The sequence below is a fragment of the Suricata suricatta genome, chromosome 2 (genome assembly GCF_006229205.1).
Source record: "Suricata suricatta isolate VVHF042 chromosome 2, meerkat_22Aug2017_6uvM2_HiC, whole genome shotgun sequence".
Taxonomy (NCBI): Eukaryota; Metazoa; Chordata; class Mammalia; order Carnivora; family Herpestidae; genus Suricata; species Suricata suricatta.
The window spans coordinates 31,893,363-31,913,585 of NC_043701.1; the positions used below are offsets into that span (position 1 = coordinate 31,893,363).

General features: G+C 35.5%; 1 protein-coding gene across 1 annotated transcript in view; it reads right to left on the minus strand.

Annotated features, from left to right (window-relative positions):
- Positions 1-20,223, minus strand: part of CFTR (CF transmembrane conductance regulator) — a 163,127-nt gene that overhangs the window by 126,600 nt on the left and 16,304 nt on the right. The window contains exons 3-4 of the mRNA XM_029924496.1: positions 14,229-14,339; positions 10,260-10,368 (exon numbers count right to left, since the gene is read on the minus strand). Coding sequence (XP_029780356.1) covers positions 10,260-10,368; positions 14,229-14,339 — 220 coding nt within the window. The remainder of the gene's footprint in view (positions 1-10,259; positions 10,369-14,228; positions 14,340-20,223) is intronic.

Below are 20,223 nucleotides of genomic sequence, written 5' to 3' on the forward strand. Positions count from 1 at the left end.
ACAGAGGGCTCCACTATATGTAAAACTCTGGACGTCATTTTCATTTTTATACTTTGAAATAAGATTTGATTTTTGGTTAGAGCGAAAATCATTTGGAGAAGTTTATGTATAAGGTATTTTTGACTGAAAAGTGAATAGTGGCCATAGAGTACAGGTGTGGTTTCTGGAATGGTATATTAACCAGTAATATATGCATAGCATGGAACCGTTTATGAAATATTTTCATTTGATTTTCATGACAGCTTTAGGAGTCAGAATACGCATTATTATTTTCACTTTGCAGATGAAGAAACTAAGGCCAAAGACACCAAGACCTGACGTGACTTCAAAATAGAACTTGAGAAAGTGTTTGGAGTAGTGGCATTAATTCCAGAATGAACACAGCTTCTCACGGCAACTGCATAAAGAGGAGCTGGCAACAAGAGGAAGGAGCATGCAGGCATTGGCAGCATTTAAAATCAGCCACTTCCATTACTGGTCTCATGCCCTTCCTAGTCTGGAATGGGTATGGACCTCAGGGAAGCAGTGTTACCACAAACTTCAGCCTCAGGCCAGTTTCCAATGATTCATCAACTCTTCAAAGGCCTGTGAGTTAACACCAGAGGAACAAGTTGTGTTTTCCAAATGCATCTAATCAGGGTCCTCAGGGTCCTCAGTTAACTACTAAATCAAATTGTCCAACAAATCCATTACCACTCTTCCTGAATACATAGAAATAGATTTGAAATCAAGAAGTCTAACTCTTCTCCATCTTACTAAATTGTTTTCAAGAGAGAAAGACACAAAACTTCCCCTATCTTATTTTTGGATGTATGCTAAACCCTGCAGGGATTTAGTGATGTTAGGCTACCTGATTCTATTTCAAAGGTATATTTTCCAGCCAGACTGGTACCACAGCATTGTTCAGTATGCTCCCCCTCAACCCTTAATTTGCTTATTTCTCCCCATTTTCTACAATCTCTTTTCTAAACCACAAAGGCCCAATACCACAAGACCCCTTATTCCCAATAACTGAAAATGCCTTGCTCTACCAAGTTCATCCCCATTAGGAATCCTAACCTATATAGAGCTGTCATTGAGTGATCACTAGCTGCTCATTCTATACTTTATATTCAGTATTTTATTTCAAATTAACTATGTGGACTAAGGCTCGAATAAAAGAAAAGAGTCAGATGTTTTTTAAAAAGTTTCCAGACTAATCACAAAGTGGGGCTGTAGTTTTCTCAGTTCACATTAGCCATATTCAAACCTGTATTCAGACAGATGAGTAAAAGGAAATCACTAACCTATCTGCATATAACATGTTAATAGTTTGCTCTACCTGCTGAAGAGCACTTGTTTTTTTAAAACCTGAAGAAGTGCAGAAATTACCACTTATTGGGGTGTATCATATTGTATATGATTGGTACATTTATTACACGTGTCCACCTTTAGAATATATAGAAAGAACTGGTTCTGAGGTTTTAAATTTATATAAATACTATGCTCTTTGCAACTATTCTTTATTTAACACTGTGTTTTCAACATTTATTTCCATTGATCCTTGTATACAAACCACATTTATTCTAAGTGCCATTCAGCATGACATCCTTGAATATGTCAGGTTATATGTCCCATTGCCTTATACTGGACGGATAGGTTGTTTCCATTCTTAAACTACTACAATCTGTGCAAGTGATGCTCATTTCTTTTAAGTTTCATAAACCCATGCCAGACTTTCTCTAGCAGAGATAATTTTATTTCAAAATAACTCCTTATACCAGGAAAATAAAGTCAAAATAAATCTTGATTTGAATTTCTAGGACTGAATTTATCTGTATTACAAATATAATTTTTCATAGTGAGCTTACAGTGACACTATTTCATCCTCAAAATTACTTTTAGATCAAGATCTTATCCTATAGAATTTTTCTACAGTATGTTGCTCTTCAGAGACAAATGTCAATACCCCATTGACTTAGATTTAATTTTCCATTAGTAGTGGGTTTGCAGTTGGCTAACTATTCACTTTAAAAATTAGACTCCTAAATCTAAAGCATAGTTATTTTTTCTGATACAAGTACATGATTAGTTTAAGAACGTCTAAGGCTCCATTATTTTCTATGGTGTATAGTCACTAAATTCCTCACCATCATCATCATGTCAACTTTTTACAATATATTTTATAAGTCTTTATCCCATGAATACTGGGGCATTATTTGAGAAATATTGAGAAGTTAAGATTGCTCAATATTAAGAAATGAATACAATCCAATAGACTATAGAAGAATCTATGATTATCCAGTAACAACTGTAATGAAATCTGATAAAACTTCAATGCCAGTTTTCTGACAAATGTTCTAACTATATTTGAATATAAAGAAAAAATTTTACTTCAAAACAACAATCAGCACCTAATTAACTCATCTTAATAAACAAATTAATAAAACTAAAAGTATTACCTTTAGGGTCACACAAATACAAACTATATGAATACTGGTTATTAAAGTAATTTAATTTTAGCTAATGCAACTCAAGAAGAGAAACAACTGAAGTATTATGAAGAAATGAAAAGTATCATATCAGCATAGAATTTTACCATCTATATAACAAATTTAAGTGAATCAAGAGTTTCATATGCAGAGGCTTAAGAAAAATTATACTAAGAAAATAAATTCCTATATATTAAGCATAATAATCAATTAAATAAGTATCCCATTTATATAACAATTTAGGTTATATGACAAGAGATATTATAAATACCAAAATTGAGATATATATACATATATATATCTTAAAAATATTTATAACCATTACCAAGACATTTTAAAATGTCTTATATTCTCTTCCAAGGTATTTCATAAGTCTAATGCAATCTTCATCAAAATTTCAGGTGGGTTCTTTGGAAGTGGATTTTCAACACCATAATAGCAGTGATTGACTGTCTTCATTTCTATAATAACCCCAACATGATGCACAATACCTAGCACAGAATACCCACTCAGCAAATATCTGCTAATTAATGGGTAGAATGATTTAAATTTCATTTGAAAAAAGAATGAGAGACTAGTCAGAAACATTTGAGGAATAAGAAAAATGCATGAGAAGGTTTACATTACTGGATATTAAATCATATTATACAGCTCTTATAATATGTGGTATAACAAAGAGAGTGATTTTTTTTTAAAACATTTTATTTATTTTTGAGAGAGAGAGAGAGACAGAGCACGAGTAGGGGAGGGGCAAAGAGAGAGGGAGACACAGAATCTGAAGACAGCCTCCAAACTCTGAGCTAGCTGTCAGCACAGAACCTGACACGGGGCTCGAACCCACGAACTGTGAGATCATGACCTGAGCCGAAGCTGGAAGCTTATCAGACTGAGCCACCCAGGCGCCCCAGAAATAAGAGTGATTTATCTGTGAGCAGGTTCAAGCACACATAATAATTTTGAATATAATAAAATGTTATTTTAATTGCATGGAGAAAGGCTGGATTATGCAATAAATGATGAGGAAACTGGATACTTATTTAAAAAAATTTTTTTAATGTTTTTTATTTATTTTTGAGAGAGAGAGACAGAGTGAGCAGGGGAGGGTCAGAGACAGAGAGAGACACAGAATCTAAAGCAGGCTCCAGGCTCTGAGGTAGCTGTCAGCACAGAGCCCTATGTGGGGCTCAGACCCATGAACTGTTGAGATCATAACCTGAGCCGAAGCCCGATGCTTAACCGACTGAGCCATCCAGGCGCCCCTGGATTCTTATTTTTAAAATTAGATTTCTGTCTCAAACATACACCAAAATATACTGCAAATGCATTAGATATTTACATGTAAAAGCTGAAATAGTAAAAACATAAATATTTGGGTAGGAAGGGCTTTTAGAAATGTCTGATAACAAAAGCAGAAAACAAAGGAAAAGGTGTATAGCTTTGGTAGCAAATTTTTAAAAGTTAAAACTTTTCTGTTTTTAATTTTTTAATGTTTACGTTTGAGAGAAAGAGAGAGAGTGCAAGCAGGGGAGGGGCAAAGAGAGAGGGAGACCCAGAATCTGAAGCAGGCTCCAGCCTCTGACCTGTCAGCACAGAGCCTAAGGCAGCCCAACTCATGAGCTGTGAGATCATGACCTGAGCTGAAGGTGAATGCTTCACCAACTAAGTCACCAGGTGCCCTAAAAGTTAAAACTTCTAATTATAAAGAAAATAAGAGATAAAACTCACTAGAAACAAATGATAAGCTGGGGGAAATATTCTCTCATATCAGTAAGAAAAAGACAAACAGAAAAATAGACAAAAAACATGAAAAGGCAATTACATACACAAAAGGAAATATAAATGTTTAATTAATATACAGAAACTGTTTAAATTTACTAGAAACCAAAATTAATGCAAGGGAAAGTTATATTCTTTCTCTCTGAGCAATTTGGAAATATTTTTTAAATGATAACACCTATTATTGGTGACAGCTAAATTTTCGTGCCACTTTGGTGCCAAGAAAGTAAAATAGTACATCTTTTCTGGAAGGCAATTTGATAATCTGGAAATCTGCTAAAATTAGCTTTTAAAAGAATGTGCACTGAAGGGCTGTTTACAATCATGAAAAATTAGAAAATATATAAATATTTAACAATGGGGAACTGATAAATTATGTTATGATACAGCCACATGATTAAACAATAGGGTGACTAGGTAAAAAATCATCTAGTGACATAAAAGGCATTCACAATATATTAAGAAGAGAAGCAGATTTATAACACATTATATAAAGCAATGATCCCTCTTCCTTAATAAAGTATATATTCTATTCCCATTGGGAAAAAACTAGGATGAACATCAAATTTATCAGTAATTATCTGATTACTTTCATAATCATAAAAATATTTTTAAAAATAAAATTTTGTATAGGAAATTGCATATGACATGATAATTTATAAGTGGTAAGAAAAAAACATGCATATGGAAACATAAAAGAAAGTAAACATACACACAGTACACACTGAGAAATGACTGAGTCATCCAGGTGCTCTATTATTTTTATTTTTTTTATGTTTATTTATTTTTGAGAGAGAGAGAGAGAGAGAGCGTGCAAGCATGCAAGTGGGGGAGGGGCAGAGAGGGAAACAGAGGATCCGAAGTGGGCTATGCACTGACAGCAGTGAGCCAGATACATGAGATCATGATTTGAGCTGAATTCGGACATTCAACCAACTGAGCCACACAGGAGCTCCAGGAATAGCTATCATTTATGAAGCACTTGCTATGTAGCAGGATTTATTTAAGTTTAAATAACTTGCTGAGTGTCACACAGCTATTAAGTGGTAAACCTGGGCTTTGAACCAAACATTTGACTGCAAAGCTTTCTTCTTTATTCATAACCATAAATCAAAATGGAAATGTGATAAAATGACCTGTTTATCTCTCAACTGACCATCAGTGCAAGGATTATGATTAGCTTAACATCAACTTAGCAAATCAACTTATAAGTTTATATCACTGTGATTTAAGATAAATGCCACTTCTCTAGGACAGATATAATGGACATATAATTTAAAAGTTTGAAGAGATCATAGACGTTATACACTTTACTACAGTCCCTTTTACTGTAGACTCAAGGAAACTGAGATCCAGGCAAGTTCTCTGATTTGCCCAAAGATCATAAACCAAGCTTGTGGCAATAGGCCATGAGCAAGTCCTTGGGGAGTTAAGGAAAAAACCACTCCCTCTTTGAAAAGAAAATACATACTTGTGTGCATCAAGTATATTTTACTTTATTTAACCATATTTTATTCATTAGTCACTACTGGATACTTGTTAGCTACCAGAGCTAAAAAAGCACCGTGTTCCTATCAGGAATGGAAGTCCTAGATTCCCTCATATTCAGTGTAAGTCTTAAAAAACATGATCAGAGGGGCACCTGGGTGGCTCAGTGAGCTAAGCGTCTGATCTTGGATCAGATCATGATCTCGCTTTGGGCTCTGTGCTGACAGCTCAGTACCTGGAGCCTGCTTTGGAATATGTGTCTCCCTCTCTCTCTGCCCCTCTCCTGTTCATGCCCTCTCTCTCTCTCTCTCTCTCTCTCTCTCTCTCAAAAATAAACAAACATTAACTTATTTTAATAAAAAACATGATCACAAACAATTCCTAATTTACAAATCAATTTTATTCCAAAATTTCACATGGAAGAAGTGAAGATGCATTTGGCTTTAGATACAGTATTCTACTGAACAGGGTGCTGGATTCCTAGGTTAGCCTTCAAAAATTCCTATACAGCTGAATGCTCTTGGAGCACTGTTCTGCTCAAATTGTACATAACAACCCAACCAACCTGTGTGACAAATTTTTTACAGAAAAAGATGTAACATCTCCCTCTGCTGCAATCTTGGAAGAGGGTCATATCTTTGCCCTCTCCATGCATCCTGTCATCTGCTTCTCTCCAATGGAGTCCTGAGAGGGGCACCAGTGGAAAACGCAGAGTTAACACTAGTTACTTTGGGATTTTCCCAATAAACCCTTAGCTATTTTTTTCATCTCAGTGGGATTCTCATCACTTTTATTCAAGGACTCCTTGACTCTGATGAATCTGCCTACTTCTGTTTTCACAACTATTCTTTCTACCAAGGCTTTCTCTTCTCCCACAACCCTGCTAAGCCTTCACCTGAGAGCTTTTAGAAATGCAGAATTTCAGGGTCTCATGAGAAACTTCCTAAATTGGAACCTGCATCTTAGCTAGATCCCTGGGTCACTGGTATGCATCTTAAAGTTTGAGAAACACTGTTCTTCTGTCAATTAAAAGTTAATATTCATTTTTATATGTTTTTCAATTTTTTTTGTATTATCATTAAAAAAAATTCAAACTAAAATGCTTTCTCAATGTGGGACATTCTAGCAAAAGTCAGATGCATTTAGTGATAATGTTGGCCCTTGTCTACCTGAATCAGAATCACCAGGGGACCTTAATAAGTCTACTATTATCCCAGGGCCCATCCCAAATCAAATAAATCACACTATCTGGGGTGCAGCTACTGGATACTTTAAAGAGTAATACAGAAATTCTTTATGTTTCAAAGAAATTTAAAGCCCAAGAACTTCCAACTCTTGTCACAGGAGCTGAGGGAGGATGTAGATTGCCTTCATTCTGGTAGACAGCACAAGGAAGTATGTGTTAGAGATGAGGGTTCTAGTAGTGAGTAGAAATGGGGTATAGGGTGAGTTTAGGGAATACAGGAAGCAAGTCACTGCTAGTGTTAGAGAAGCAGCTACATATGGGGAGAGGTAGGGATGGGAAGGAAGAGAAGAAAGGGGACCTACCTAACAGGCATCTAGAAAAAGGGGATTTGCTGGAGATAGTTGTCCTTAGGTAGCCAGTCATGTGAAAGGGACATACATAAGTCAGAGCCTACGCCAGGGACCATCTGTGGGCAGAATTTCCCAAAACACTTTTCCTTCCTTAGCAGTAGACTTGTATTCAAGTGCCTATTTAATGTCTTCACCAAAACATAAGGGTCAGGGGCGCCTGGGTAGCTCAGTCAGTTAAGCATCTCTTGATTTTGGCTCAGGTCATGATCTCACAATTGTGAGATAGAGCCCCACATCAGGCTCCACACTGACTATGAAGACTGCTTGGGATTCCCTTTCCCCCTGCCTATCTGTCCTTCCCCAACTTGCACATGCTTGCTCTCTCGCTCTCTCGCTCTCTCTCAAAAATTAATAGATAAACAGTTTTAAAAAATGTAAGAGACAAAGATCTTCTTCAGCAATACAGACCATGGGACTTGAGAATTCTAGCAACATTAGTACTAGGACTTCTCTTTTATGTCCTCAACCTTCTTGGAGTTTAATGAATAAAACAGGTTTGACCCAAGTTGTACTGACACGCATCTCACTTTGATGATGGCAACATGCCCAGAGCTGACTAGGAGTCAAGAAGAGATAACAATATTCTCTCAGCAATCTGCTTACAGTACTCCCCACACTTGGCTTGCTTCTCACTATCCTTAATTGACTCTCATGCTCAGTTTTTCAACAGCCAGTTTCTCTTCTATGCTAGGAGTCTTAAATGTGAAAGACCATGTTGTATCTGGCTGCTGACTCAGATGGAGAAAAAACAAGTACATAATTAATGATGAGAGGCCATAGCTAATATGATTTAAAATTACATCAACTATTGTAGAGAGACAAGTTCCTTGATGACGGCATTTCCTTTTTTTCTTAACCTTTCACAGTCAAAAGCAAATCTTACAGCACTTTTTCTATCAGTCCTGAAAACAACCAAATATTCTTTGTGTCACAATTATCTTGATTTAGAGGAACTAAGAATGTACAGGACATTTTGAAAGCACATCCACCTTTTAGTAAGAGTAGTGTTCTAGCAATTTTAAGAATCCTCACTCATTTAATGGATTGAAAAATCCCCAAGCTGATACACACAGAGGAAAAAAATGAATGTCTAAAAAGAATACCATGAATACTAAGGCATTGGTATAAGTTGTTTCAAAAGCCAGAGGTCTTATAATAATGGTTGCATTTTCTACCCTTCTTTTCTTCTGTAAGTGACAAAAAGAATAGAGACAAGAGATTAGGTATACTGAAAAGCGGCACTCATCTTAATGACCACATGGTTATCTAAGTTCTTGAAGACTTAAGAGTGTTTAACATTTTCACTACTTAAAACTTCAATCAATAATAACTTATTGAGAATGTTACATTCTTATATTTGCTCAGAGGGAATTGTACTTCTATATAACAACTCAAATATACACACCATAGTCATTAAAACAACTAACAAAATATTTTTTAATTAAGTCAAATAGAGCCAGAAGCTGTGGATAAAAGTGTTTCCCAAAGTTCTGAGTACCTCACTGAGAAAAATTACCTCAAAGTCATCTTAAAAGATAATTAATTCTTGAGCTGCCTTACTCATATTTATGAATAAGATACTTCCCTCCCTAAAACTGTTGTAGGTTTCTATAGGAATAGACAAACAGACAGATAGATAAATGGACAGACAGATTGACAGATAGATAAGGATGAATGGATAGATTGATAGATGGGTGGATGGGTGACAGATCAATTCAAAAGCCAGAAGAATTTTTCCAGGTGACTGTCAAGAGCATTACAAAACATTTCGGACCTAAATGTGACCATCTTTGTCAAGATAAATTTTTCAATGTATTTTTCATTTCATTTCAAACTACAAATCCTTAAAAACATACAACTTGACACTATGGCACTGCTAACTCTCCAATACATGGAGAACAATATGAATACAATACATGTGAATCAAGACGGTACTTATCCCAAAGCAATTACTGTGCACAGCCTTTAACTTAAAGAAAGGCTAAATAAAATTTCAATTTGTCATGCTTTTTACAGGTTACGAGTGAAAATTTGAAATGATGTTCTGGTGATGAAAAAAATAACAGATTTGAGTCACATTTAATAGCAGCTAGGAAGCATCCCAGACTGCATTTAAAGCCAGGGGCTTTCTGGTATGGAGCTCTCTTCCCACTGATGAAGACAAAGGAGATTGAGAAAATATTCTGCAAGAGTACCTCACTGCCAAACTTTAAATTTTGCTATTTCTACTTGAAATCCAGCATGCAGGTATGATTTCAAAATATTATATTTGTTCATATGGAAATTGGCTAAATTTGACCTAATTCTGACAATGGATCTTGAAATCCTACTGTAAAATTAAAAAAAAACTTGCACCATTAATCTCCTGTAATAGTAAGATAATGTGATTTGGGATCATAATAGAAAATATTTTAAAAGAAATTTACTTTTATTGAACCTATTTATTTATTGCTGAACCCATTTTATTTAAAAAATTTTTTAATGTTTATTTATTTTTGAGAGGTGTGGGGAGAGGCAGAGAGAGAAGGAGACACAGAATCTGAAGCAGGCTCCAGGCCCTGAGCTGTCAGCACAGAGCCTGATGTGGGACTCAAACTCACGAACAGCGAGATCATGACCTGAGATGAAGTCGAACACTTAACTGACTGAGCCACCCAGGTGCCCCCACTCCTTTTTATCTGTAATTTTTTTAATGCTGAACCCCTTTTAAACTGTAGACTGCCACCTGTGTTTCATGACATCTTAATTCATTTTTACTTGTCTCTACTTGAGTTTTACTGTTGTCTTTGTATTTGGAGTTGAATTAGTCTTCTTATCTGAACACCAGATTACCCTAGTCATAAAATGAATATAATTACTTTAGATTAATAAAATCATAAAAATGAACATACTTATTATCTATAATGAATTTACAAATGAGATCCTTACCCCTAAATATAATAAGATTCCATAGAACATAAATTTCCAGAAGAAGCATCGCCGAAGGGCATTAATGAGTTTGGGGTTTTTCTTTGATGCCAGCTCTCTGTCCCATTCTCTGCAAAAGAACAAAAAGTGGGACCAATAAGTTGCATGTGAAAATATTTGAGTTGTTTTATTTCTCTTAACATAATTTTATTCTCCCAAAGACATCCAAGGAGATTAACACAAGTGACTAAAAAGACAAAAAAAAAAAAAATCCTGTGGAGACCTTCCAACACCAACACTCAGATATTTGGCAGAATTTGATGCTTCACCATATATCAATTTTCAAAGAGTTGACTTCATGACAAGGCCAGGTTATATGTATTGAAGAAAGGTTTGGGGCTTCTTAAAGCAGTGCAAGCGGTGACAAGTGAAATATGACTCATGAATATACATTACTATGCTTGGGACAGAGTAAAAACTAAACAAAAACATTAACTTTTCTCCCCCTTCACTTGTTGATGAACTGTAGTAGGTTTTACAGAATTTAACTGTCAAAAAAACAACAACATAAAAAGTTACGTGAATTTTTCTGTTATTCAACATTAGAAAAGCTTGTCTAAAGGGCTTTGTTTTTAAATATAGGGGTTGGAAACAAATATTGTCAAACTCCATTTTCAACTACTAAAGTCATTTATTAGAGTAAAGGTCTTTAGAAAATTAAAACAGAACCAAATTCTATATTTTCTGGTAGGAATATAAACCACATAGGTCTGAAAGAATGGTGGTATCAAAAAATGTTTTTTTAAAAACTGTAAGTTCATCTGTGGATTATATTTATGTTATGTCATTTCTATCTGTTATGAAAGCCCTCTTTCTCTTTTCAAGTCATTAAAATATATCTCTGAATGTTACCCTGATCTTCATTATTAAACTCTACAGAGATGAAGTTGCACAGGCAAGAATAAGATAACAGGGTTTGCATTTAATTAAGGGCTCTTTCCATTACTATTCATCTACCATTATTAGAGGTGGTTTTCAGTTACTCCAAAGGAAGAACACACACTGAGATTTGAGGGCAAACTTAGCAGTCTCTGCATGGACACTGACCACGCCCCCCCCAAGCTTACTGTCTACAAGGCCTAATTACCCTATCCCATCTATCCATCCTTCAGTCACATACAGGGCCTGCTTCCTGCCCATATCATTCAGTGACTCACAACAGGGTAAGAAGCTAAATACGGAGGCAGAGTCAGCCTCTCTGTTTTTTTTTTATTTTAATTTTTAATGTTTAATGTTTGTTTATTTTTGAGAGAGAGAGAGAGAGAGACAGAATGCAAGCAGGGGAGGGGCAGAGAAAGAGGGAGACACAGAATCCAAAGCAGGCTCCAGGCTCCGAGCTGTCAGCACAGAGTGCGACACGGGGCTCGAACTCACAAACCGTGAGATCATGACTTGAGCTAAAGTTGGATGCTTAACCAACTAAGCCACCCAGGCGCCCCCAGCCTCTCTTTCAAAGGAAGAATGGGTCAGATGAGAAAGTCAGGAAAGAGAGGTGGTACACAGACCGGAGAAATGATGTCAAGGTGGGAAGAAGAGGTGAGCATGAAGTCATAGAAGGATGCCATTTAACATTAAGAGACCTCTGGTGACCCTGATCGATGTCATTTTGGCAACATGGTAGATGTGGAAACCTTATTTCAGAAAGCTGAGCTGCAAAGGAAAAGTGAAGAAGTAGAGAGACCAGGAGAGCAAAGAAATGTTACCTGTGAAAGAAGAAGAAGAAAAAAAAGTAGCAACCTGAAGGAAAAGCAAGGTGGGAGAATTTATTTTAATGCATGTGGTTTGAACAATTTATAGCCTGAGAGGAGTTAGCAGGGAGAGGCAGTGGTGTGGTTTCAGCAGCACCATAAGAGACCCAGTAAGAATTCCAAACACTGAGAGGTAAATCATGAAGGAAGAAAGAAGCTCTGTGCTTATCAAGTTTGTAGCTTCTCCTAGAATGGGTGTGCAGCTTGCACACAGGAGTGACACAGAGGGTTCAATGCCACAGCCACAAACTGAGCCAGACAGGCCAGTGTGCCTCAGCTACGTGGTAACCGCCTAGAGACCTTTGTCACCAGGAAGTTATGAAATCTGAGGCCAGGTCACTTCCCAAGGGTGCAGAGGTGCAAAGTATTATATGTAAATGGTAGGTCACTCTCCCAGAATGTTTCAATAAATTCTAAATAACAATTTTATTTTAAAAAACTATGGTGAAGAGAGATACAAAATAAAGATAAAAGTAAGAAAGATAGAATGTATGGACTTACGCTGGCCCAGAATTGTTGAATTGAAAAAAAATAGGTGTATTTTTAATCAAATTGATATGGGGGATACAATAAAAACAGGAAAAAACATCTTCAGCCAGATAATCCTACAAATTCAGGTGTCCTCTATTTGGCCATAAATGAAAATATATCTGGAGTACACAGATTTCTATTAGCCTAGCTCTTCCCTGACTAATCTTTCCCTTAGCATCTATTCAGAACTTAGATATTCAATATCTACTGCTTTATTGGGAACTTGCTGGTATACCTACAATGCACTGTGTTTACACATTTAATCTCTGCAACAGTGTTACAGGTTTTTATATAATGTTGGTTATTACACATTCAATTATCATTCATTCAGCAAATATTTACTGAGCATGTGCTATATGCCAAGCCCTATTCTAGGCACTTGGGGATACATCATAAATAAACCAAATCAACCAACAAAAATATCCTTATTTTCACTAAGTGCTCAATAACAAGAATTGGTCCTCGATCTTGGAAATATGAATCTATTATTCCCACTAACCTAATTCTTTGAATAAAATTTAAAAAATAAGGCTGAATATCTTACTTTGCCTTAAAAATATTTTTTTACAGGGAAGTTAGTTTAATGAAAATAAGGTAAACAAATTACAAGTCTCAACTTTTTTTACTTAGAGGCCATAATTTAGTAGCTACTTTTTCTCTTTTCTTTTCCTTCTTTTTTTCCTTTGGTCTAAGGTCTAGAGTCTCTAGGATTTTTCACATTTGGCCAAGGAGAAAGGGCTCTTCTCCCTGTGGTTTTTACAGATATGAGCAAAGAGTTCTAAGGACCCGCTGCATGGAGGAATCTGCTCTAAGAGAGTAAAACCGGTACAGGCGAATGCCACCAAGTGGCATTTGAGTCTATGGTTCCACTGAGTCTCTAAGGCCAGTTCTCTCCCTCGGCCCCTTCACACAGGTAGGATACATGAGCCAACAAATGCCCTCTATTTACTTAAGCTAGTTAACTGGGTTTCTGTCGCTGGCAATTGAAAGGATTCTAAGTAATACTCTTAAAACAGGGAACTCTGAGTACTTGTCTACGGGAAGCACTGATTCTGGGGAGGCGGCAAGTTCAGATGTGTGTTAGAATCAGGGCTCTATCAAGTCATTAGCAGCAAAATCCCATCATCTCTCTAAGCCTCAATTAGCTCTCTGCAAAATAGAGATAATTACTCTTTCCTCCAAGAGCTGAGAAGAGATAATTATGTCTAGCATTCAATATGTACTCAAAAATATGAAATTTCTACATTTCTTTGTATCCAATAGCCATTACCTTAAGATTTCCAACTATGTACGGTTGTACTACATATTAAGATTTGGGAGGCAAATAGACACAATTTGCTTCAAAGATGTTACTTCAGTCTTCACAAAATCTACTTAATGTTCTTTAAAGACAAATAATGATTCAGAACTATTCTTCAGGAAAAAAAAAGTCATTTATCAGGAAAATGGTTAGTTTTTCAAAACTTCATTGTTTAATTTTTAATTGGTCAAGACTTCAGCAAGAAAATAAGATACGTTATAAATATGCCATTTTAAGAATTAAGACATCTAAAATGTTATTTCTCTATTCTCTAGAGTATTAATATTAATAATTAATAATAACTAATTGCATTAATTACTCTCAACTAATGGACAGGGTGTATGAACATACCTCTCCAATTTTTCAGATAGATTATCAGCCGAATCAGCAGAAGGGATTTGATATATGTCTGATAATTCCAGACGCTGTCTGTACCCTTTCTTCAAAATTGGTCTGGTCCAACTAAAACAAAGAGAAAAGGGAGAAATGTAAATATCCATGTGATCTGGTCTCCAATATAGCTGGAATTTGAAACTTTTTTTTTCAACATTTAATTTTGAGAGACAGAGAGAGACAGAGTGTGAGCAGGGGAGGGTAGAGAGAGGGAGACACAGAATCCAAAGCAGGCTATAGGCTCTGAGCTGACAGTACAGAGCCTGATGCGAGACTCAAATCCACAAACTATGAGATCATGCCTTGAGCCGAAGTGAGACACTTAACCGACTGAGCCACCCAGCCACCCCAACTTTTGAGTTATTATTAGCTTTGTTTTAATGTATCTTAATTATAAGTTTTATACCATTTAATTTTTAATACTAGTTGTACTTAACGAGCTCAAAAATTTCCTTAAAAAGTTAACAATCCGTACAGCCAGAAAGGGCCAGCAGCAGAAGATCAGAGACTGCTAGATGGTTGAAAGACTTGGGACAAGGGTAATGTCATTGGGGACGGAAAGGAAGGGCCCTACGGAAGTTTTAAGTAAGAAAGAAAATATACTCCATCTATCAATAAATATTACATGTGAAATATGTTTGTAATTATTAAATTCTGATACTAAATTTATAAATAAACAGAATTTTACTATCTGTAAATCCCAAATACTGTAAGGAATTTGTAGGAAATTAAAAAAAAATAAATCTTTCATCTCTTTAAAAGAATTACAACATACATCTTTTGGTCCATATCAAAGGCCTGATGACTATTTTGATAAATTAGTTTCCAGCTTACTTTAAAGTAACACTTTGTGGGGTGCCTCTATAAAAAGCTGCCTGTGTAACCTGTGCCTATGTTACACCTTGGGCATGTTACACCTTGATATCTAGGTTTGATTATTCACGGTTCCATAGTCCAGCATCATCAAGCCAAATATATTCAGTAGTATTTAAACTCAAGTTAGCCATTCACAATTATTAATAAAATTTAGTGTTTCCTGATGAGTTTATCACAGTAAACCCATATTTGTATCCTGAAATAGAAACCTGGCTTAAAATGAATTATGAAAACTAAGCTCAATTGACCTTAGGCTGCCTAGCAATCATGAGAGTTACCCTAGAGAAAGAATTTATTCTGTGAGTTTAAGCTGATAATATTGAATGAAATTTCTGCCCCAACAAGTTCTTAGTTTGTATTTTAGAAATATAAAAACAAAGGCAAAAGAAAACAAAAAATTCCCCCAGCTGTCTACACTTAGACACTCTAAGAAATATTAGCTACTGTAAACGCCAGCCACCACTCCTTCTGAATAATTCTGAGTAGGTTAAACATACTTGGATAGAATTTAGGAAAGCCCAGTGAGGATTTCTACTTCCATATTTCTTTCTTTAGAAATCAATGAGTCTCCACGTGGTTCTGGAAGCAAAGCAGGTGTGCCTAGAATAACCAAACACAATAAACCCTGTTCCTTCTCCTCTCCGAATTTGCTCCCACCATCTCTTCCTCTCACCTCCAACTAACCTTATCCTCCTTCATCCATAGCCAGTCACTGTATATTGACAAGGGACCTAAAAAAATGATCTACTTATAAAATGTGACAGTTTCCAAAGTTCTGGTTATTTCTAATAGAAACTAGCTAATCATTACTTAATGGGTAACAGACATCCCTAAGGTAAGTAGTTCTTTATAACTTAAAAGTTGTAAAGTGATTTGAGGGAAAAAATGTCTAGTACCCAGATACACCATTCTATTCACTTAACTATAAGACGCTTCAGATTTTATTGAGGAAAGACGCTATCAGTTCATTTTTAAAAAAACATACACACATAGACAGACAGACCGACAGACATGCACAGAAGAAACTGTTTTTAGTTTCATTCACTAAGATAATAATTCCAATTTTTTATAGAAACTAGTAATTTCTAATAATGAAAATAATTTTTCAATCATAGCCATTATTAAAGCCTTGATCTTCATAAAACCTATCCCACCAAAACCACATAATTAAAGCTTATAATCATTTTCCCATTTGACATTTGGCTTTTATTAATCCAACAGAGACATCTGACATTTTCATGTGCTAGAATTTAAGATGAAGGTCAAGTGTCAGACCTTTTCAGTTCAAAATAATTTTGTTTGTATAAAACAATCACGTTTCCACAGTATTTAACTTTACATTTTCTTTAACTGGCCAAATGAAATAAAATAGAAAATTCAATAAGCACTGATTGCATGCCACTTCTCCCAAATAATGACAAACTGATACACTCAAAGACCAATAGCCTTTTTCCTTTTTCATAAAATAATACTAAGTAGAAATGAGTCTATTTTGTGTAGACAAAATTAAATACACCAGAGGCATTTTCATCATTCAACTTATTTACACTGATTTGGAATTCACCCAAATAATTTGAATAGTCCTAACTGAAAGAACTATTGAAAGGCAAAGGAAAGAAGGGAAATCATATGAACACATTGTGATAAAAAAAAAAAATCTCAAATTTCTGCAGTATAGCTCTACCATTTTGCTTTGTAGCTTTTTGTTATTGTGTTTGTTTGTTGTTGTTGTTGTTTGATAAATGGCTATGATTGGATGGATTGATTTGAGACCAGAAGTCATTCTCATCTTTATAAGGATTTAAAGAAAAAGAAGTCATACAAATAATACTTCAAATGTCACAGTTGTTTTATCAACTTAGATTTAATGTTATCTCATAGATACATTTTTCTCAGTGAATTTCAGTGAAAGTAACACTTGAGAAAGTAGTTGTATCTGGCTCTCAAAAGTCCTGTGTAAAACTTGCAGTCTTCAAGAATGTACCCCAAAATTGTATGTAGCATCGTGGTGAGGGTCAGATCAGTGAGTCCTTGTCCTCTGATTCCACAAGCCGTTAAACAGTGTTTGCTGCTTGACCATAAAATGGTAAATTTATAAGCAATAGCCACTTGATTCAACCTGAACACCTTTAGGAAGAATATGCTTTGCTAAAGATCACCCATTCTTGTGTTTGGGGGTTAATTACTCTTGAGGACCTAATTTTACCAGGACAACGGTAGAAGTTCTTTCTTTTTCTCTAGATGAGTGAACAGCAAAGTAAATGTAGTCCATGAATTTCAGACAATCTGGAAAGAAAATTAATTGCTGCTTAACAAAAGACCATGAGCTAATTCTGAAAAATCTTCTAGAAGTCCAGAATTTATAGCCATATAGGCATCCTAATGTAAATTAACTTCATGCTTAATGAATCCAAACATTAAATAGAAAACCTATCTGCCCATTTGATAAACACTTCTAAATATAAGTGTATTAGGAATGTACTCAGATTAAGGAAATGTCTGGAAAGATTTTATTTGTCTATATTACCTAATGTTTAACTATGAGCATGTATAACTTTGGAAATAAGGAGGAAGTTGTTTATAATAAAAGAAGGTACATAGAGTTATAATCCATTACTCGTTATGACTATCTAACATAAACTTTCTAGTCAAACAAGTTCTAACTCCATGATTTTCACACAATGCTATGAGTATTAATTTTCCATAAAATTACTTTTTTCCCCTGATATGGCTGTCTGAGGTACTACTTCATCATGAAGACTACAAAACTTCAGTCACCTGACTCCTATGGCAAATCTGTTATAGAAAAAACTGAATTAGTGATTTCAAGAAGAAAAAATGACTCTAGGCTCTAACTCTGCCTCTAGCATTTCCCAGTCATGTGACCTTGGAAGTGGCTCTAGATGTCTTAGCTGCAATTGTTGCTGGAAATAACAACTACCATAACTACTTCACCTGGTTTTCATGGAGGACAAATTCAGTGTTGTCTATACTATATTACAAATGCTTCTTGATGTAAATTACTTGGCTTCAGTTTAAATTTCAGAGCACTATAGTTTATTATTATTGGGATTAAAACAATAGTAATAGCTAACATTAATAGAGTTTTACCAGAGCCTGCAAAATGCTAGATATTTACATACATTATTTCATCTAATCCCTAAACCAGTGCAAAAGTCATCCTAGTATTATCTCCCTCTTATAGAGTAACTGAGGTTGAGGGAGTTAAAATACTTTTCCTAAAGAGTTAGAATTACAAAATAAGACTGTGACATCAAAGTTTACACTTATATCAAATGTGCCACGTTAGGAACAAGTTAAAACAAACAAACAAAAAAAACCAGCTTACACTTAGCTATAACAGCAAAATCACAAGCAACAGTAGAAAAAAATAAACTGGACATCATAAAAATTAAACAGTTCAGGGCATCGAGGTGGCTCAGTCTATTAAGCACCTGACTCTTGGTTTTGGCTCAGGTCATGATCTCATAGTTTTGGGTTCCAGGCCCATGCTGGCTCTGCACCAACAGCATGGGGCCCGCTTGGGATTCTCTATCTCCCTCTCTCCCTCCCCCTCCCCCACTCATGCTCTGTCTCTCTCAAAATAAATAAACTTTTAAAAAATTAAAATTAAAATTAAATACTTTTATGCTTCAAAAGACACCGTCAAGAAAGTGTGAACCCAAATAATGGGAGAAAAAAATTGCAAATCATATATCTGACAATAGTTTTATCCAAAGTAGTTAGGGACTCTTATTACTCAATAATAAAAAGACAACCCAATTTACTCAGGGGCAAAGGATGTGAATAGACATTTCTCCAGAAAACAAATACACAAACACCCAAAAGCAAATGAAAGAATTCTCACTCTCATTCACCACTGGAAAAGTGTAAATCAAAACCACAATAAGATACCATCTAACACCCACTAGGATGGCTATACTAAGAAATGCAGGCAATAATAAGTGTTGAAAAAGATGTGGAAAAATTAGAACCTTCATACCCTGTGCTAGGGATGTAAAATGATGCAAGCACTTTGAAAAAACAGTATGAAAAGTCCTCAAAACATAAAGTGACCGTATGATCCAGCAATTCCACTTGCTGGCAAAGGCCCGAGAGAAATGAAAATATGTGTCTGTAAAGCAACTTGTACACAAACCTCCATAGAAGCATTTTTACAACAAGCAAAAAAGTAGAAATAATCCAAATACCTTCTGCTGAATGGATAAATGTATATTCTTACAACTAGAATATCATTCAATGATAAAAAAGAATAATGTGCTGACACATACTATAATATGGATGAATCTTGATAATACCACACTAAGTGAAAGAAGTCAGTCACAAAAACTACCCTGTTCCATTTATATCGAAGTATGAAATAGGCAAATCTATAGAGCCAGAAAGCTGCCTGGAGCGAGGTGGATGAGGGAAAGAGAATGACTGCTTATGGTGTGGAGTTCCTTTTTAAGGTAAAGAAAGTATTTTACTTACTTTTTGTTTGTTTATTTATTTTGAAAAAGAGACAGCATGAGTGGGGGAGGAGCAGAGAGAAAATCTCAAGTAGGCTCTGCACTGTCAGCTCAGAGCCCGATGTGGGGCTCAAACTCATGAACAGTGAAATCATGACCTGAGCTGAAATCAGGAGTTGGACGCTTAACCAACTAAGCTAGCTGGGTGCCCCACGATGAAAGTATTTTAAAACTGACAGTGATAGTTCCACATCTCTTCCAAAATCACTGAACTGAATACTTTAACTGGGTAAATTGTTTCATATGTGAATTAGATGTCAATAAAGTTGGCATTAAGACAAACAGCATGCAGAAATTTGTCAGTGTCTATTTTGAAAAGTTTTCCCACATTTTATTTTTACCCCTGGAATGCAGGAAATGCACATTCTTACTGTGGTGACTTTGACACTCTAAGTCCTTTCAAACAGGTTGTACCCAAGTGGCTACTGCACGTGCCCATGACAGGATATAAGGATTGGTGACGTGCATAGTAAGTTGTGCAAATTGCTTTGTGAAAAATAAGTTGGAAAAAGTGATCATGGCAATAATAGTGTAAAGAAACTGAG